The 22169-nt window shown below is 37.0% G+C and overlaps 1 protein-coding gene across 1 annotated transcript in view; it reads left to right on the top strand.

Annotated features, from left to right (window-relative positions):
* The window catches only part of CNGB3 (cyclic nucleotide gated channel subunit beta 3), a 135900-nt gene that overhangs the window by 92563 nt on the left and 21168 nt on the right, over positions 1-22169 (top strand). Inside the window, exons 13-15 of the mRNA XM_032421894.1 lie at positions 75-172; positions 14155-14238; positions 20780-20898. Coding sequence (XP_032277785.1) covers positions 75-172; positions 14155-14238; positions 20780-20898 — 301 coding nt within the window. The remainder of the gene's footprint in view (positions 1-74; positions 173-14154; positions 14239-20779; positions 20899-22169) is intronic.

Below are 22169 nucleotides of genomic sequence, written 5' to 3'. Positions count from 1 at the left end.
AAATTTTTCTTATACTTTGCTGATTTTTTTATTAATTATTCTGCTTCTGGGTTCATGTGTTTGTCTTTGCAAAGATGAGTCCGATCTGCTCTGTACCCTGCCTGTCACCATGCAATTAGCCCTCACCGTGGATGCGAACTTCAGCATCATCAGCAAAGTCGAGTTGTTCAAGGCGAGTGCTTTTACAATGAATACAAAAACACCATATCAATTTCTCCATAAAGTCTAAGCTCTTGCTATATATGGCATTTATTATTTTTATTGCCTTATGTTTTAACAAAATCAACAACCTAGAATTTATGTGGAGTTAGAGTCAAATAAACTGTGGGTCTCTCTTCAGCAGATGACTTATTCTTTAGAATCCACTCTCTCCTAATTGGTGTCAGAAAAGAGTTAGTTCTTCAGGCTCTTCTTGAGTTAATTTAAATATAATTAAGCTCTACAGCTTTATGTCTTTGCTACTATGCACACAATTTCCCATTTACGAATGTACCTTGGCAATGCGTGACAAACCCCAAATTAGCTCTGGATTGGCCGGACAATCAGAGAATTGTGCCTAACCATGTCTTCTATTACTAACGTTTTGGATTTAGAGTTTTTAGATGGCCAAATTCAAATTTAGAGCCTTTTTTTTTTTAGATAAAGTGCATAACATAAATTTTTTACCTTTTGAATGTTTTTAATTTTACCACCCTTGCACTTCTTCTTAATGCATTGTACTGCATGTTTTTCTCATTAACATTTAATTCTGTGTGTAGCATTCACTGATTCATCTATTTAATTATCTGTTCATTCTGTTCATTTAATAGATATTTAAGTTCCTACTATATTTCAGGTGTCATTTTAGCCACTGGGAATACAACAGTTGAAAACAAATACTTGCACACATAGAGCTTAAATCCCAAAAGAGAGGGATGAAAAATAAATATGAAACATGTTTGGAGGTGATAATGCCATGAACAAAACTGAACAGGCTACAGAGGATGAGAATGGTACTGGTCAAAAAAGGCTACTCTAATGAAATGCAACTGAGTGTTTAAGCAAAGAACTGCAAAAGGCAAGAAAGTAAGCCATGCAGATATTGGGGAAAGGAAGGGAGATTTGGGCAGAAGGGCAGTATTATAGGAGGGTAGACAAGATGAAGCCCTGAGTCGGGAACATCCTAAAGAAGACAGAATAGCTGAAGCAAAGGTAGAGTGATGGGAAGCAAAATAGTCAGAAGACAGTAAAATAAAGGGAGTCTGGGGCAACAGGGTGGCTCAGCCGGTTGAGCTCCTAACTCTTGATTTCAGCTCTGGTCTTAATCACAGAGTCGTGGGATCAAGCCCTGTGTCAAGCTCTGCACTCAGCTTGGAGTCTGCTTGTCCCTCTCCCTCACCCTCTGCCCCTACTCCTGCTCACGCATGTGCTCTCTCTCTCTCTCTCTAAAATAAATTTTAAAAAAAAGAGAGAAAGAGGGGCGCCTGGGTGGCTCAGTCGTTAGGCGTCTGCCTTCGGCTCAGGTCATGATTCCAGGTCCTGGGATCGAGCCCCGCATCGGGCTCCCTGCTCCGCAGGAAGCCTGCTTCTCCCTCTCCCACTCCCCCTGCTTGTGTTCCCTCTCTCGCTGTGTCTCTCTCTCTGTCAAATAAATAAATAAAATCTTTAAAAAAAAATAAAAATAAAATAAAAATAAAAATAAAAAAAAGAGAGAAAGGGAGGCTGGGACACCTGGGTGTCTCAGTTGGTTAAGTGTCTGACTCTTGATATCAGCTCAGGTCTCGATCTCAGGGTTGTGAGTTCAAGCACCATACTGGGCTCCATGCTGGGTGTGGAGCCTACTTAGGAAAGAAGGAAGGAAGGAAGGAGAGGGAAGGAAGGAAGGAAGGGGAGGGAAGAAGGAAGGAAGGGGGAAGGAAGGAAGGAAGGAAAGGAAGGAAGGAAGGGGAGGGAAGAAGGAAGGAAGGAAGGGAAGGAAGGAAGGAAGGAAGGAAGGAAGGAAGGAAGGAAGGAAGGAAAGGAAGGAAGGGGAGGGAAGAAGGAAGGAAGGAAGGAAGGGAGGAGGGAGACAGGGAACCAGACAGGGGGCAAGTTAATAAGTTAATGAGGGACCTTGGAGGCTGGAGGGTAAACCCTGGATTGTACTGTGAGATGCAAAAACCAGTGAAGATCTTAAGCAGAAGATGACTTATTTAAGATCAATTTGAAGGGATCATCCCTCCTATAATGTGGAGAATAGACCACGGAAGCAAATGTGAACATTAGGGAGACCAAATAGTGATTACTGCAACCATCCATGGAAGAGATGATCATGACCAGACCCAGAGTAATAGGAGCAGAATTGTTAAGAAGTGGCCAAATATTGGATATATTTAAAAGAAGAGGCCAAAGTTCTTGTTGTTGATTATGTGAAGGGAGAGAGAAAGAGAGAGGAGAAAGGAATCAAAGCTGACTCTATGGATTTAAGCCTGAGGAACAGGAAGAACAAAGATACCATTTGCAAAATAAGAAGTTTTAGAGTAAGTATAGGATGAGGGGGAGAGAAACAGACTCTGTTTTTGGATAGGTTCACTTGAAGTGGGAGTTAGACCTCCAGATGAAATGCCATGTAGGCAGTTTGATGAATAAATCTAAGTTCAGGGGAGATGTCCAAGCTGGAGTAATAAATTTGGGCATATTAATACATTGATGTATTTTAAGTCATGGGACTAGATGTGATCCTCTAGGATGAAAGTGAAGGCAGAAAAGAAGATGTAATCCAGACAGCTTAAGATATGCCTTGAAAATACATAATCAACACCGTTGGAGACAAGATGAAGAAGCCGAAGCTGTATGGTAAAATGGTTGGGCAGAGTCATTTCCAGTGTTAGGTTCACCCCTGGTTCCACAGAATACTAGTGTTAGGTCAGTATCCTAGGACTCTTTTCTTGATATAACCAGATTTTGATGAAGATATGAACTATGTGATCCTCAAATTGGCAGATGACACAAAGTAAAAAGAAACCGTTTAAAATGTGTTAGATTACAAAACTTAAAAATAACTGAATATTTTAAACAATAAGCAAAGTCAAGATTAATTTCTACAGCATAAAAGTTCCAAATTTATGTCTAAAATTGAAATATTACAAATATAAAAAGAGCCATAGTTAGTTTTATAACAATTTTTTTACCTGGACTTTTTTGCTGACCTCAAATTCTGTACAATGCCCCAAATTTTAACATAATTTGGCTTTCTTGATTATTTCAACAACATATCACATTGCAAATAACCAGTTGTAAGAATTTTGCAAGGTAGATAAGCCAAGGGAATGAGAGTTAGGAGTTGAATAGTGGACCAAGGAAATAGTAAAAGGATGATTTTTTTAAGATTTTATTTATTTTTTTAAAAAGATTTTATTTATTTATTTGAGAGAAAGAGTGAGCAAGAGAGAGCATGAACTGGGGGAGGGGCAGAGGGAGAGGGAAAAGCAGGCTCCCCACTAAGCAGAGAGTCCGATGCAATGCGGGGCTCCGGGCTTGATCCCAGGACCCCAGACCGAGCCAAAGTCAGATCCTTAGCTTAACTGACAGAACCACCCAGGCGCCCTAGTAAAAGGATGATCTCATAAATAAAATTATTTTATGATAATACAAATCAAATCAATGATTGCTTCTAATGGGGAGTGAAAGCCACAAAGCTAAATTATTTTCACAGTATTTTAAAAATGTTATAAAACTCTCTATACCTTAATGACTAGCTTAACTAAGAGTAACTAACAATTGGCTCTCTTTAAAAAAAAAAAAGCTTTAACTTGTATACCACTGACTTTTATGGGATTATCTCTAATTTGGGAAGTTATCAGTTTTTAGTCTCAGAGTTTTTTTCTTTGCTTTTACATATATTTTTTTAAATCCATAAAGTCAGCAACATCTGATTGAGAAAAAAGGTTAAATCTTCACATCTTGTTAATGCTGTTCATAAACTTAGATTCATTATTTTCTAACATTTCCATTAAAAATACATTTTCTTCCAGATAGAACCCATTTCCATTTATATTTCTATTAAATAAAAAAAAGTTATCTTTTTCTAAAGCTAAATGAAGTAGAAAATAAGTAGGTATGGAATCTTTCTAATTTTATTTTTGTGAAGGCAGTCTTAGTAGATTATACAAATTTATTATTTTTCTTAAGGAGAAAATAGGCTAACTAGTGATCCTACACCCCTACCTCATAAATTATACCCAATTACCTGTTGCTTCTGAATCAGTTACATACATTCACAGAGTGTCACCTATGCACTCAGGCTGAATGCACAATGGAGAGGATATTTGATGTATGCCCAAAGGATGCTTAGGAGTCTACAGGGTGAGAAGGTAGGGGCTCCTGAGTAGGAGCCTTCTTATAACTTATCATTACAAGTTTGGGAAATTATAACCTGTTCACAGGATGAGAAGAAGTTCTTTATAACCAGAGCATGGGGTGATAACCAAAGACGAATCTAGAAAGGTCAGTTGAAGCCAGGTTATGTAGTGTGGGCCCAATTCTATAAACAAAGGAACCTGGAAAGGAGGAAATTCAGTGTAGATTTCAGCTTTACAAAGACAAGAAATGGAACTACACTGAATAGACCAGAATATCCAAGGGTAACGAAGGGAGACTGTCAACTGTCAAAAACCTCCATATCTTGAATTCTTCCTGAAAATGAATCTTCCATATCTTTACAAGGCAGGCTGACAGGAAGAGAGAGAGAGAGACAGAGAAAAAACAGAGAGAGATCTGGCACCAAGACTGGAGGCTGGCAAGCATGTTTTGTGTCTTTCCAATCTTCAGGATTAGGAGAAATAAAAGGTAATTGAAAATCATTTAACTTAAAAAGATGTATTTTAAGATGCCCTAAAGAATCTTTTAGGTTTACATTAAATCATTAGTTTTTGATGTAGTGTTCCATGATTCATTGTTTGTGTATAACACCCAGTGCTCCATGCAGAACATGCCCTCTTTAATACCCATCACCAGGCTAACCCATCCTTCCACCCCCCTCCCCTCTAGAACCCTCAGTTTGTTTTTCAGAGTCCATCGTCTCTCATGGTTCATCTCCCCCTCCGATTTCCCCCCCTTCATTCTTCCAGTCAAAAATTTTTCAAGGACTTTTCTCCATCTTGTAAATTTGAGAATGGATACAGATGTAGTAGAAGTTGTTTGCAATGCAGGACCAGAGTATGATTCTAAGCTAAATAACCTTGCCTCAGTTTTTTCAAAGGCATATATCTTTTCCTTTAATTTTGTATTATATTCAAATTTTTAAAAAAACTGAAACTGCTCTCTCTCTAAAAAATAAATGAATACATCTTTAAAAAAAAAAAAGGAAGGGGGTACATCTGGGTGGCTCAGTCAGTTGAGCAGTTGAGCATCCAACTCTTGGTTTTGGCCCAGGTCATGATCTCATGGGTCGTGGCGTCAAGACCTGTGTTGGGCTCCATGCTCAGCAGCGAATCTGCTTGAGATTCTCTCCCTCCCTCTCGCTCTGCCCCTCCCCACCACTCGTGCACACACACACTGTCTCTAAAAAATAAATGAAGAAATCTTTATTAAAAATTTAAAAATAAAAATAAATAAAAACTGCAAAAAGCACACTGTGCTTATTTTCCTTTCCTTTTTTTTTTAAAGATTTTATTTATTTATTTGTCAGAGAGAGAGAGACAGAAAGAGCACAAGCAGGGGGAGTGGCAGGCAGAGGGAGAAGCAGGCGCCCTGCTGAGCAGGGAGCCCCATGTGGGACTCCATCCCAGGACCCTGGGATCATGACCTGAGCCGAAGGCAGACACTTAACCGACTGAGCCACCCAGGTGTCCCGCTTATTTTCCTTTCCTCTTAGCCTTGTGAAATTTGTTTATATATTAGTGGAACAATGACTGTTGTAATGCTTTAGCAAAAGTAATATAATGCTGGAGTATCATAAATTATAATATGAACAATATCCCATGAAAGTTGTCCATACTATACTAGATCCTTCAATCCTAACACTGTCACCATAAACCTTGCTATACCCAATTTTTACATGGCCTCTACATTAATCAGTATAGTCCAGAGAAATAGAACCAATAAGTTATGCACATATATAGAAAGAGAAAGATACTTGTTTTAAGAAATTAGCTAACGTGAAGGGGAAAATGAAACAAGATGAAACCAGAGAGGGAGGCAAACCATAAGAGACTCTTAATCTCAGGAAACAAACTGAGGGTTGCTGGAGTTGAGGGGGTGGGAGGGATGGGGTGGCTGGGTGATGGACATTGGGGAGGGTATGTGCTATGGTGAGCGCTGTGAATTGTGTAAGACTGACAAATCACAGACCTGTACCCCTGAAACAAATAATACATTATATGTTAATAAAAAAAAAGAAAGAAAGAAATTAGCTAATGTAATTATCAGGGCTGGCAAGTTCAAAACCTGCAGGTCAAGCCAGCAGGCTGGAGACCCTGAGAAGAGTTAATGTTGCAGCTCAAATCCAAAGGCAGTTTGGAAACATAATTCTCTCTTCCTCAGAGGACTTCTGGGTTTTTTTTTTTTTTTTAACTCTTAAGGCCTTCAACTGATTGAATAAGGCCCACCCACATAATGGAGTGTTTCCATGCTTTACTCAAAGTCTAATAACTTAAATAGTAACCTCATCTAAAAAAATACCTTCATAGTAACATTTAAACTTATGTTTGACTAAATATCTAAGAAGGCTATAGCCTAGCCAAGTTGACACAAAATTGATCATCACAGCCCCCAAGCACTGTCAGAGTTGTATAGAATATAATTAAGTCAAAGGTAAGAAACCAAGCTCTTGCTAATGCCAAATTTGAAAATTGATGCATGCGTCTTCTCAAAAATAATAGCTGCTGTTTATTATTATTCTCACTATGTACTACACTGTATTATCTGCTTCAATACCTTCTTTCAATTTATTCTCACAGCAAACCTCTAACAAAGTTTTATTAATATCCCCATTTTAGAGAAAGTGCAAACTACTTACCTGCCTGAGGCCATAGATCTCAAAGCAGTGGGACAGGGTTTGAGCACAGGTTTTTCTTACTCCACAGTCTATGAACTTAACCACTCTATGATGCTATTTTTCAATTCCCCACCAGCCCTATCTGGATGAATGGTAAGATGTTGAAGAACCAGAGAAGTTTTCCTAGGGTCAAAAAACAATGCTAGCTCAAGGCCATTCTCTAGCAATTTTCACAGAATTAGTATTAGCACATCAGTTTCACACCCAGAAACCTAAATTCACACACACTTTGCTACTCTCCTACTAAGAAAAGACCCTAAATCTCATGCGGTTCTTTTCTCTCTCAGTCAAAGCAAGAGAATTAGAGTCACAGGATTTTACTAAAACTTTGCTTCAGTCAATTATGGTTAATTAGTAAGATTTGCTGATTCTACATGAGGTTATCAGAGCTTCTAAAGAGCTTAGAGATGAATAGTCATATTATAATATTTTTTAAATTTTTCCACAAAAAAATGGCTCTCTTCCTTGCAGATTGCATGTTGTTAAAGCCCAAGCTCAAGTATTAAGCTAATAAGGAACAATTCATTTCTATAAAGCTGGGCAGTTTTCTCTACTTTCTGATGATCTATTATTTTGATTTCAATTTTTAAATATCATTTATCAAATCAAATGCTAGGGAAATCACATTTTGCCTCTACCACTAAATTACCAGAAATGGGAGAGAATTTAATAAAAGTTCTATTGTGCCACCTAGTGGTCAGAATTTAAATCTCATCCCTTAGAAACTGAAAAAGAGCTTAACAGTAGGAAATCAGGGATCCAGATACCAAAATGAGAATGTATGCACCACCAGTCTGTCAAGGAAAACACAATGTTTCTCATTATTTGCTGCTCTAGTAAAAATGCAGAACAGATCCCAAACAGGACACCTCACTGGGACCTGTGACTCATTGTGATTATGTGGCAAGTGAAGCCTGGAAAGGTTTTGACTTTGGTGGTAGGAAAGATGCAGGGTGAGGTGACAAACTATGTGAGTGACAGACTGAGTCAGGAATGGAATGGAAATGATGTAATTATTTCTACTAGTCACACACAATCCCCCAGAAGTAACACCCTAATCAGATATGCCATCACATATTTTCTCTGAAGGGTTTCAAATCAGAGCATTACAGTGAGACTTACTACATTTCATTTTTATTAACTTTATTTTTACCCTGGTGGTATCAGTAATAAGGTATTGTTGCAGATTTTTTTAAAGTATTTTAAACAATGAGCTTATGACCCAGATGAATTCCATTCAACTCTACACCTTGAACAGTTACTCTGTCCAAAGCGTGAGGCACCCATAGAGTCCCTGCTCACCAGTGCCTCCCAGTAAGACAGGGAAATTCTAAATAATAATACCCTTGGTTGTGTGATGATTATGTGACTCAAAACATATAAAGTGTTTATATCAACATCTTCCACATAGTAAATTCTATTGTTATTATTACCATATTACTAACCGGAAAATAAAACCGATTCAATCCCACAGAAGTTTCTACACTGGTAAAATCAGGTTCTTCGTGTGGCCCTGCTTGAACCTATTTTCAAGATGGATTAGATTCATCCACAGGGTTGTGACTTCCCACTTTGGCTATGATACTGAAGCTCCCAGAAAAATAGAATTATTGTCAGTTCTCAAGGAAAGCTTGATGGAGATGACTTTCACAAGTGTTTGCAAATATTGAGCAAAGGGTTGGGTCCAACATCACTTAGAATTCAGTAAGTTATGACATAGTAACTTGCAAATTATTTATCACATTTCACTTTGCTGCTCCCAGTAACTACCAATCAGTAGCATGACTGGCATAGTCAATAGCATGGGCAACTGGATTCAGAATTCTCTGCTCTACACATATCACCCATCACTTGCTTAATAGGAATGGAGTTTAAGATGGGATAAAGCATTTCCTTTTATAATAAATAAGGCTGAGTTGGGAAAATCCTTGAAGACTATTGTTTATACTTAAGGGACTCCTGAAGTCACAGTGAATTATAAACTATTGATAATATCTTAAGTTCTGTTTCAAAGAAGTTAAGCAGGACTAAACCTAGAAATGGAGAAATCCTACAGGACTGAGAAGGTAGTCATTCCAAAAATAAGTTTTACCAGCTTTTCATTTGTGTTCAGAGCTTGGCATTATTAAGAGAACTTTCTAGGTACAGGAACCACCATCTAATATATATGTTATGTTTTGAATTAAATAAAAATAAAGGGGTGCCTGGGTGGGTCAGTCAGTTGAGCGTCCGATTCTTGGTTTCAGCTCAGGTCATGATCTCATGGGTCGTGGAATGGAGGCCCCCCCCAGCTCCCCATTGGGGGTCCGTGCTCAGGGAGGAGTCTGCTTGGGATTCTCTCTCTCTGCTGCTCCCCCAGATCTCATGCACTCTCTTTCTCTCTAAAATAAATAAATCTATAAAAATAATAATAATAAAATAAAAATAGAATTTCTCTATTTCTGTTCAAATCTCCAGAATCTTTATTCAAATCTGTAATACACATTTATATAGCACTGAGTTTCCCATTGTTGAAAATGGAATAATATCTAACAACTTCATTTCATGCATCACCCCATATTTACTTAGTGCCTAGCATGCCCCAAACATTGGTGAGACACTGAGGGTACAGAAGAAAATAATACACAGATCTTGCCCTCAGTTGCTCAGAATGTGGATTTAAAAGACAACAACAACAACACACACACTCTGGTGATTCTCTTTCTCTGACATCTGTTGCATGTGTGACCTTAGGGAAGTAATCAGTAGATTTCCTGAGCTTCCATTCCCTCATCTAAAAACCAGGAGTGATAATATATTAATTAATGCCAGGCATCACAGGAAGGTTGAAAGAATAAAACAGGTAAACATAAGAAAATAGTAAAATTTAATACAAATGCTATTAACATAATTCTAATGTTGATACTTATACAGGTACTCTCACTTTATTTTTAAAAAGGACATTTATGAAACAATGACTGTGCTCTGACCTTCTGTACATCAGAAAATTTCCTAATGGCCTCTATAAAAGAAATGGAGCTGCATTACAAAGAAAAAACACTAGCCTTGGGATGTAATTCTTTTTAATCACACAATAGTGGAACAAAGTGTATCTCAATAAAATAATCATTTTCAAAGGGTGGGCGGCGGAGATAATGGTTGTCAGATACATAAACTATAACAACTTCATAATACAAACTTCATTCACTAAACCTAAGTACAGATGAGAAGGACCTAGTTCTAGATCACGGCTGTCCCAAGGCCAATGGCACCGTCCATGAAACAACTGGGGACAGAATCTTTTAATTGATAAAACTTAAACTGTAAGTTTTTATTACATACAGCTGCTATGTTCCATTTACATAAATTGATACATATTCTATGCAAATGTGTTAATAAAAATTCATATTTATAACAGTTCAGATGTTTTTCTCTGAGGAAATCCAAGCTATAAGCTAAAAGTTATTCATGTAGGCCCTTGCACATTTCTACTGAGGAAAGCAATAATTGTTTGCTTATCTATTTTAGAGCTCATCTCCTAGTTTGGTCTAACACTTTCATGCATTGGGTTTCCTTTATTAATGCTTTCTGCCAGTGAGCTAACCTGAAGGTAGAAGAGAAAAGATGAAATGTGTTCTTCCTCAAAGGGCATTCTGTTCCTACAAACGATCTTGGGATGTGTGTTTTACTTCATTTTCATTAAAATTAATAAAAGTCAAGCCAACATCTCATCAGTTCTTCTCCCCAGTTCCATTCTCCCACCCTCCCCAGAGGGGGCCACTAAGATGATTTCAAGGGTATCCTTCCAGTCCGCATTTTTATAATTTTACTTTATATCTATACAAACATCAATGACTATTTTGTGTAGTGTTTTCATAGCTGGAATCATATTGATTATATTCTACATCTTGCTTTTGTGTGCAGTCCAATTTTTTGTCAAGTTCAATCATGTCTATATACAGAGAAAGATCTGATTTATATATCTTAACCACCCTATGGTATTCCAACCTACAAATATTCAACATTTTTATCTGTCCACAGATTGGCATTATGTTGTTTCTAGTTTTTTCAGTACTGGAAACAATACTGCCACACACATCTCTGTGTATTTATAGAACAAGAATTATGGTCACAGGAAAACATTTAAGATCATTAATAACTCCTATGAATAACAATTTAATACAGTTGGGAATTTTCATCAAAGTTCATTCCAATAGAATGAATAAAAACTTTATTTTGGCCTACAAATTAGGATTGTAAAAATTAATGCCAAAAAAATCAAATTGCACAAATGTAAGTGGGTTTTTTAAATCTTCTGTTTCTGATCATTTACAGTGTTCTACTCCATGGGTATGAATGATTGAGAGTTAGCTTCCTCACAATGATATTCTAAACATGCTTATGCTTAAGAACTTCCAAGTATATTTCTAATGAATTTTCTCTAAAACATCAAGAATATGAACTTTCTTTAGTGAGGGAGATCCTAAAATTAATGTGTTTTTTCTAAGAGTTCTGAATGATCAGAACACCAGGTTCCAAGATGAAATTACTCCGAACCAATTACAGCTTTAAGAGAAATCAGGCACTGGAATATTAACCATCAGAAAGAAGGAATACTTACCATTTACATCGATGTGGATGGAACTGGAGGGTATTATGCTGAGCAAAATTAGTCAATCAGAGAAAGACAATTATCATATGGTTTCACTCATGTGTGGAATATGAGAAACAGGGCAGAGGACCATAGGGGAAGGGAGGGAAAATTGAATGGGAAGTCATTAGAGAGGGAGAAAAACCATGAGAGACTCTGGACTATAGGAAACAAACGGAGGGTTGCTGGAGGGGAGTTGGGTGGGGGGATGGGATAACTGGGTGACAGGCATTAAGGAGGACACATGATATGATTAAAAATGGGTGTTATACGCAACTAATAAATTATTGAACACTACATTCTGAAACTAATCAGGTACTATAAGTTGGCTAATTGAATTTAAATTAAGAAAAAGAAAAGAAAAGAAGTCAGGCACATGATGGGGCGCCTGGGTGGCTCAGTCAGTTAAGCATCCCACTCTTGCTTTTGGTTAGGGTCGTGATCTCAAGGTCATGAGACTGAGCCCCACGTTGGGCTCTGCCCTCAGCACAGGAGTCTGCTTGTTCACGCCCATGCTCTCTCTCTCTCTCTCCCCCCCTCTTTAAAATAAATAAATAAAATCTAAAAAAAGAAAAAGAAATCAGGCACATGAGCCATATATTTAGAGAATTTTTACTAAAAACAAAATAACCACAATTTTTAGAAAGAAATTAATGTTTGTCATTTGCTTTAGCAAATATGATAACCTATGAGACACAGTAGGAATAAAACAAATATAAATAAAAATTATATACCTTGCACAAAACAAAAACATAACAAGGAAAGAAAAGGTAAATTTTCCTTTGTCTAAAAGGATCTTTCTGGGGCGCCTGGGTGGCTCAGTCTTTGGGCGTCTGCCTTCGGCTCAGGTCATGATCTCGGGGTCCTGGGATCAAGCCCCACATTGGGCTCTCTGCTCAGCGGAAAGCCTGCTTCTCCCTCTCCCACTCCCCCTGCTTGTGTTCCCTCTCTCGCTGTGTCTCTCTCTGTTAAATAAATAAAATCTTAAAAAAATTTTAAAAAAAGGATCTTTCTGTGTTTTTGCAAATACAAATCATACTCATCTTCAACGGACTCAAATTGTGTTATCCACATGAGCAACTTCTTGGTGCTTCTCCTCTCTCCTGCCCCCACTCCCAGGAAGAGTAACTGCCCCTCCTCTTAAAAGTTTTATGGATATTTAACTGGAATGTCTTATGACATGATTCACTTCTACCATCAGTTACAGCTTTTCTGTTTACTTAAAACATCATCCCAACTAGTGTACTCTCTTTCATCTTTCATAGCTCCAAGGGCATGTACAAAGGCTTGCTCGTAGCAGGTTTTCATCAATATTTGTTGGGCTGTATTAAGAAGGTATTGCTGTTAGCCTTGGCCTTTTTTTTTTCCATCCTGGATAACCAAAAGCTATACTTTCTCACATAAATTTTTAAAATTCTGACTTCAAGTTCATTTGAATGCTCCCTACCAATGGCTACGTGACGATACTTCAATCATAAATTATTAACTTTCCTTATCAAGCAACCCTGAAATCTAAATTTCAGATGGATCTAGGTCAAGTGTTTGCTACTGAAATCATTATGGAAAACTGGTGATTGCTGAAAGAATGATTATCCAATCCACGAATTGGGAGCACGCCCTTTGCATCTCCTCCTCCTTCCTCTGCTCCTGACTATGATTAGTTGTCCACAAAATAATAATTCCTCTAAGGGATGGGCAGGACCAACCACAAAAGGAAAGGAGCTACATGTTAGCTCTAAGAAAAAAAAAATTAAAATATTTGGTGAAAGCAAAAGATTCCAAACCACTATGTAGAGTAACATTTTTAAAGCATCTATCAATTTTTCTTTAGCCTATCATATATATAAATTCTTTGGGCACAACACAAATATACACACACATATTCTAACAAATCAAATGTGTCTCTTACACTATTAAAGTGGATACGAACATTTACTCAACAGATACTGCTTTTGTATCTATTATGTACAGTTACTCTGCCTTTAAGAAGATAAGTTGGTAAAGAAAGACATACAAGCTTGGAAAGTTAAATAATAATATCAAACAATAGTATGTAAGATGTTATAAAAAAGAAAAATATTCAGATGTTTATTTTGATCTAGGTCAGTCTTAATACTAATAATAATTATCACTATTATAATCATTAATAGCTATCAATTAAACATTATATTAAATTTTACATGAGTAAAAATTTACCATTATGAAATGTACCCTTTTAACTCCCACTTAACAGATTAGAAAAGGTTCTGTAGTAATAGGTAGTGGAGACAGGATTAAAACCCAAATCTGTCTGACCAGGATCCAAAGTCTTGCATTCACACTATGGGTTTGTTTGTGTTTTCCTAAATTTTGGGTCAAAACAAGTCCATATCCATTGGCAATTAATATATTAGTGTTAACACAGACAACTTTTATTACTATTTATTTTCATGTCATTTTAAAATTATTTGGAATGTTGTCTTTGTAGCTGTGTCTGTAAGAATTATTTTTCTGTTACTTTTTTCTTTAGGGTTGTGATACACAGATGATTTATGACATGTTGCTAAGATTGAAATCCACTGTTTATTTACCTGGTGATTTTGTCTTCAAAAAGGTGAGTGCATGCTATCTTTTGAAAGCACAACTAGTAAATAAGTACATTTAAGGAGTTCAGATATAGTTCTAGAGCATAGTTTAAACAGAATTTTCAGGGTGAATTCTGTAGTATAGAAATAATTATGACATACAGTTTTGTAAAAGAATAATCTACTCTGAGTTCAAAATGGAAAAAGACAATATGGATTTCATTACTTATGTAAGTGTGGGAAGTCTGAAAAGTTGCTTTGTATAAATGTAAATCATCAATTGTCACACCCCATTAATGCCAAATATTTAAAGTGGAGAAAAAAGTTATAGAAGTGAAAGGTGGTTCTGCCCTTTTTATGTCTTCAGCAAGTTATCAGTTACCTCCATTTAGCTCACCCAATTAGTGGATAATTAATGCCACATTCTTTCCAATTTTACTGCAATTTTTATGATTATAAAAGTAATACATGCTCATTATTTTTAAAATAGAAAACACATAAAAGCATAAAGACAAAAATTCCACCACCCAGAAATAACCACTACTCATATATTGCAACCTATCTTTTTATACTGATTGGTGGATAGATAAAGCTTGTTTTATAAAATTGATATACTGTATTTATGTTTTATCATGTAACTATATATCATATGAACATTTTATTAACTACTCAGTTATCTTCTACAACCTCATTTTTAAAGCTGCATATTATAGTCTATGAATATATTATAATCAATTTTCAAATGTTTGCTATTATAAATAACTCTACAATGAACATTTTTGCACATCTCTGACTAAGTTCTAACTTAAGGGAGGAGAGAAGGAATGCTGACTTTGGGTTTTGTATCTTGGGAGACTAAATCAATAGTGAAGTCAATAATCAGAATAAAAAGTAGAGGAAGATGAGCAGTTTAAAGAAATGAGAAATGATCCAAAACCCTGGGGAGTTCACAAGCAAGTAAGGGTGAGAAGCACTTTATCATTCCAAAATAATGTGTTAGGTGTTATGGTAAACATAAGCCCAAACTGTTATAGGACACAGAGTAAGGATACTTGTCCCACTGGGGTACTGGCAAGTCTTCCTGGAGAAGATGCTTTTCAAGCCGAGTCTTAAAAAGTGAATTTACATGGGGTCACCTGGGTGGCCCAATTAGTTAAGTGTCCAACTCTTGATCTCAGCTTAGGTCTTGATCTCAGGTTCGTGGGTTCAAGCCTGGTATTGGGCTGGGCATGGAGGCTACTTCAAAAAAAAAAAAAGAGCCAAAAAAATGAATTTACATGGACCAAGAAAAAGGAGAAATAGGCATTCCAGATAGAGGAAAGAATTAGCGTGAGTTAAGGCAGAAAGGAACTCTCTGCAGAGGAAGTTCAGAAAATTACAGTAAGTCAAAGGTTAGAACATTCTAGTATCATTTATTCAAAAAAGTCAATATTTTTGAGTATTATGGCCAGGAACTGTGCTGAGTACTGGGTATAATCAGCAGTGCAGGGGTATTCAAGTCACAGTGTACATCAGCATCACCTGAAATTAGAAGTCTGGGCTCCATCCCCAGCAATTCAATGGGTTAGGGTGGAGCTCACATATCAATATTTTTTAAAAGCTCCCAGATGACTCTAAAATGCAGCCAAAATTGAGATTCACTGGCCTGATGGAAGAGACAAACAATAAACAAATGAAATTAAATAATACATAATTCCAAAATGTGCTAACTTCTATAAAGGAAAAATAGAATTCTCTAGGGAAGCGTGTGGTGGCAATGGCACTTATTTAGATTTGGGGGTTGAGAGAGGGGGAGGTTGTCAGGTTGTCAGCCATGACCTTTATAAAATATAAAGAGAAATATTTCTGTATTAATAAGGTGGAGAGGACAGCATTTTAGATGAAGACTTGGAGCCATGAGGTAGGACAGAGCTTGGCATATTTACAGAATGGAAGCAAGTGATCAACTGGGATAATGGTGTAAAACAAAGTCAAAAGTATAAGGTATTTCAAGGCATCTGGGTGGAGATAGCTGGTGCACAGGTAGAAATCAGTCTAGTTTGTGAGGGAGGATAGAACTAGAGGTAAATCTTGGGAACCAACATATGGAAACCAACTTCATTAGAAGCTCATGAAAGGTAAAAGAAGAGGGCCAAGGCCTGTAACTCTGGAAAATGCCACTATTTATGGAGGAGATCAAGGAAGAAGAATCAGAGAAGGAGCTATCGGAGGTAAAGGAGGAAAAATGGAGGAGAGATTGTGACATAATAGAAACCCAAGAATATGCAATCCTACACAAATTAGTCCAAGTTAAAAATAGGCAGGTTGGTGACATGAAATCATTTTTCATTGAAATGGGAAATACAAACCACAGCTCAGTTTAAGGACCCCTTTAGGGCAGTGGTACATTTGGAATGACATGGCCTTAATGCACCAAAATGGCCTTTCAATTTGTTCCAATAACAGCAGGGACTGGAAATTGAGATAACTCATAGAAACTTTAACACGCATGCCCCTAAGCAGTGCAAATTTGCTTAACAAAATGTGAAATGCAGCGTAGACACAGCCTTCTCATTTCTAATTCCTTCCTCACATACATCCAGCACTAATAATAAAAACAGATCAGTGAACACAAGTGAGGGGAGGAAAGGAATAAGTAGGGGAAAGAGCAGAAATGAGAAAGCATGACACTACCTGCCACATTGCTTTGCTTTTGTTTTTAAGAGAGGAGGATTCAATTCATAGTAGATATAGACAGAGATGAAAAGTTGTTAAATTCAGCTTTGTTTTTGCTTATCATTTCTACAAATCACTGTAGGAAACAGGAAGGAAAAAACTCATATTCTATTGGCATTTGCCTTAATAATTGAAGAAATGTTAGGGCTCGGGATGAAGTTTGCTGACCTGCCTAATCTTCAAGATGACTCCCAAATATACTGAGTGGGTAGCTTGAACCATTTCAAAGAATATTTGGGAATTTTCCCAGAATTAATTGCAAGAATTAATTTGAGTGTCAGAATGCCCCTTCTGAAGAATACATCCTTCTATACAGGAACCCTGAAAATTTGAAGTGCTCTCTCACTGAGGGTTACCTCACTCTACATGAAGCTCATTTCTACACTTTCTCCAAATTAGTACATAAACCAACCACAAAAGCTTGGTTTGATCTTATTTTGCACATGCTGTCAGACCTTGTTCTCTGAGGAATGTCTACTTCATTTGAATGCTAATTAAACTTGCAGGAAAGGCTTAAATTAGCCTAGAAATATGCAAGAAATCGTGGAAGTTTTGGTTCCTTAATTATGCCAGATCTCCTTGGAAAATTACTGAAATGATCATTAAAAAATAATTAAAAGTGCTGAACTATATTTAAATGCCCATTATGTACTTCTACCTCCAGTCAGTTGTAATAACTGCCTTTGAAAAATCATTCCAGTTCCTTGAGAATTACTTCATGCAAAGAATAAGGAATATAGCCCTGTAGTAATTACTACTTCTTGGAGTATCTCTTGGAAAACTAATATTCAGACACTTTTCCTTTTTTTAAAATAATTGATAGCTATTTTATTGGTTTTTAAGAGATTGGTGTTGATACTGGATTTATCATTAGATATGATCTATCTGTATATATTCTATAGAGCAGGTGACATAGGTGCTACTAGTTCTAATGCTACCGTCTGCCAACCTTGTAAATTTGCTCAAGACACTTAACTTTTCAAGCCTCTACTACCGATTTTTAAATATCTTTGACCTCACCGGGATTTTTGCAAGAATTATATAAGTTAAGATCCCTGAAAATGCTTTGCAATTATAAAGTAGCATGTTCTGATGGAACAAATGCAGGTATTAAAATAAGGAGCAATGTAAATATCAGATATTATTATGATTTTTAAAAGTACTATGTAAATGTAAGATGTAGGTATTAACATTGATATTATGGAAATAACTGTAATAAGATCCATCTGTCTTGGAATTGTACCTTGATCTATATTTGAGAATAAATACATGCTTAATATTATACACAATGCAAAATTTAAAAATACTGTCATTGCACAGTGCATTCTAGGCTTCCTTTTTTTTTTTTAAGATTTTATTTATTTATTTGACAGAGAGAGACACAGCAAGAGAGGGAACACAAGCAGGGGTAGCGGGAGAGGGAGAAGCAGGCTTCCCGCTGAGCAGGGAGCCCAATGCGAGGCTCAATCCCAGATCCCAGGACCCTAGGATCATGACCTGAGCCAAAGGCAGACGCTTAACAACGGAGCCACCCAGGTGCCCCATCTAGTTGCTTCTAATTACTGTCATGGAGCTTTGGCTAGTCAACTGTGGTGATCTGTGCCTTTATTTTTCTTTCTGTAAAATGGAAATAATAGTGCTTACTTTACCTTCCTCATAAAAGTAATGGGAAGATAAAATGAGAAATTCAATGTCACAGATGTTAACTAAGAGGTAGAATCTGAAAACTTTAAATTCAACCTAACAATTAGAATATGACAAGAATTAATGTTCAGGAAAGGGAAACAATCAGGGTGCCTGGGTGGTTCAGTTGGTTGAGCAACTCTCTCTTGGTTTCGGCTCAAGTCATGATCTCATGGGTCTTGAGATCAAGTCCCGTATGGGGCTCTGCACTCAGCAGGGTATCTGCTTGAGATTCTCTCCCTCTGCCCCTCCCCGCACTTGCGCTCACATTCTCTCTTTATCTCTCTAAAATAAATAAATCTTTTTTAAAAGGGGGGGGTGGAATGAAAACAAACCTTAGTATTAAAGGTCTTCAAAACTTCCCAGAAAATGGTTAAACTATATTTCCCTCATTCATAAATGAATGCCTATATCATAAGCCCTATGCTCAGCCCTGGAACAAAATAAACATTGTCTCAGTCATCACAGAGCATAAACTGTAATCAACATTGTTTAATCCTGAGTTAATTTTATTGTATTCTAATCTTTTGAAAATATGGCTAACAGGAATATTTAGTGAGTTCAAATAACCCAGTCCCCTCCTGAACCGAGTAAGTAAATTCATTGTGTTCATGCTATTATTTTATTCCTCAGGGTGATCGAGACCCAATTCCCTAAGAGTTATAGGTGTTATTATCCAAATAGTTTGCCTAGTATTATGCAAACCAGCTTATTTAGAATTTAACAGCTTTTCTTGACCCAATTGCAATTTAGGTATCTTGTAAGACATATTTATTCTTTTTGGATCTTGGAGCAAGAAGAGATGTTCAAAGGGTCCCACAACCACCCATTAGTTTGGTGATTTGCATGATTCAACATAAAGTTATATTCATGGCTTAAGATTTATTATAGCAAAGCATACAGTGTAGGAAAAGGAAGAAAAAGTTATACATAGGCAAAGACTAGAAAAATCAGGTGCAGGCTTCCTAGGTCCTACTTCTGAGAGGGTCATAAGGATTCATTTTTCTCTCTAGCTGTAGACCTAAAGACAAAGACAAAATGTCTCCACTTAGGGAAGCCCATCAGTCTTGAGGTCAAAAGTTGTTAAATGGTGCTGGTCACATAGCTACATGACTAGCCATGATTCAGACACATCATAAATCTTTGTGTTTACACTAAACAATGTTGACAGCCTGGTACCTCCTGCTACACTGCCCCAAGCATACAGAATAACACTATTAACCAGTGACTATGTGAACATTCCAGGAATTTAGTCCTCAAAGCTTGAACAAGCATCATTGCCCTGGCTCCAAGAGTCCCCAGAGATAAGCAAGACTGAGTAAAACAACCTGATACATTGACACTTTCCTTTAAATATGGAACAAGAATAATAGCTTAAAGGTCTCCTATGCTCCAATTACTAAATTCAGACCTCAGTATTATAGGCAGGAGGGTGGAGTTGACTTTGAATGGCTGTAGCCCATGTTCTTTTGATACACCAAGCACCTTCTTCTAAGCATAGCACTGGCCACCAAAGCTGGGGTGACTATGCTTACAACCAGTTATTTCCTCTACCCGTACCTGTCCCTGAAACAATGTGCTGGGTGCCTGGGTGGCTCAGTCAGTGAAGCGTCTGCCTTCAGCTCAGGTCATGATCCTAGGGTCCTGAGATCGAGCCCCGCATCAGGCTCCCTGCTCAGCGGGAAGCCTGCTTCTCCCTCTCCCAACTCCCCCTGCTTGTGTTCCCTCTCTCGCTGTGTCTCTCTCTGTCAAATAAATAAATAAAATCTTTAAAAAAACAAACAAAAAAAAAACACAAAAAAATAAAATGCTAAGAAAAAAAAAAGAAAGAAATAATGTGCTGACTGAAACATCTTTACCTGTCCAATGGTGGCACAGAGTGCTTACCTGTCCAGTGGTGGCATACAGTGCTTACATGCTGGGAAGTATCCAGTGGTGTGGCATATAATGCCACATGTTGGGAAGTATCACTTTCCTAATAACTTCCTTTCATGTGTTATGTCCAACCAATGTCCATAACTAGCTCAAGTCTTAAGATAATTACTTTTACATTGATATTTCTTGCTTTCTTTATTTGTATTTATTCCTCTGGAACAGTTTTTATTTCTTAATTTGGGACATAATTGTCAAGAGTAAAGTGACTACCATTTCCTCTTTATATATGGCATACAGGGAGAAATTGGCAAGGAAATGTATATCATCAAGCAAGGAGAAGTCCAAGTTCTTGGAGGCTCTGATGGTGCTCAAGTTCTGGTTACTCTGAAAGCTGGATCAGTGTTTGGAGAAATCAGGTATCTTAAAGATACATCATAAGTATTAAAGTCTATTATTTGTCATAAAAGAAAAATCTTAGGTCATAAAATAACTAAGGTTCTTGCTCAAATTTGGCAAAGGTTTGATTGTTCTGAGAACATTGGTAAAATAAGGATTTTCATATTTCTATTTATCCCTTCTTCCACCAAAGACCTAGCTCATTCAGCTCCTTAGTCCCAGGACCTAGTCAGTGCCTGGCATAAGGTAGATACTCAGTATATATTGAATATGTATATATGTGAATGAATCAATGATGAAAGAAGAGGTTGGGAGAGTTAGTTGTCAGATTGTTGGAAAACTTAAATGTCAGGCTAAGAGAGCAGTTTTGAGTAGGCCAAGGAGGTGAGAAACAATCAGATTTTACAGGTCTTTTAGGCCATGGTACAGAATTTGTATTTTATTCTAAATACAAATGGATACCAGTGGAGGATTTTAAGCAAAAGTAATAAATTTGAATTATGATTTAAATGACCACTCCAACAACTATGTGGAGAAGAGACAGTAGAAGAGCAAGAATAAAATAGAGGAAAGCAATTTAAAGTCATTTGTAGCAGTTCAAGTGAAAGATGATGGAATCTTGAACTAGGATACTGGCTCTGAAGGGGAAGAGAAGGGTGTACTGTCAGGCAGTTATTGATATATCAATTTCAGAATTGAGAAAATTGAAACTTTAAGGCACCAGTTATCTTGCCCAAGATAACATAGCTAATAGGTAGAAGGGACAACATTTAAACCTGAATTTTGTGGATCAGGGTCCAATGATCTTTGCACCACACTACAAAAGAATGATGTTCATCCAACCTCTGACTTCATAGTTGCTAAGAAATTATCTTCAGGTTTCCAGAAATATGGATAATTTCAGATGACTTCATATTAATATAAGAGAGATTTCCTTAGAATGTTGAAGCATGTTATTTCTCTGTTGATAATGAGGCCTCCCTTTTTTTATTATTTTCTCCTTGCTTAAAATAGAGTGGACACTCCTGTGAGGATCCTGCTTTGGGGCAGTGATGGAAACACTTCTCAGAATGTCCAAGATTTTAGTTCTTTGCTCATTTTCTATTGCTTCCTTACTGGGAGTCCTTGCAAAAGTGATTTAATATTTTAGTGACTTAATAACCACTGTAATCTTCAAGGTCATAAAACATGCAACAGTCTAATCTGAAACATTACAGAAATTAATTAGCTGACCTCTCCCAAGGGTTGAGTACTCACTCCCTGAAGAATAAAGCTTTATAAATACAAGTAT

Source organism: Phoca vitulina, unplaced genomic scaffold (assembly GCF_004348235.1).
Source record: "Phoca vitulina isolate PV1807 unplaced genomic scaffold, GSC_HSeal_1.0 scaffold25, whole genome shotgun sequence".
NCBI classification, from domain to species: Eukaryota; Metazoa; Chordata; class Mammalia; order Carnivora; family Phocidae; genus Phoca; species Phoca vitulina.
This window is presented reverse-complemented; position numbering and strand designations above follow the sequence as displayed.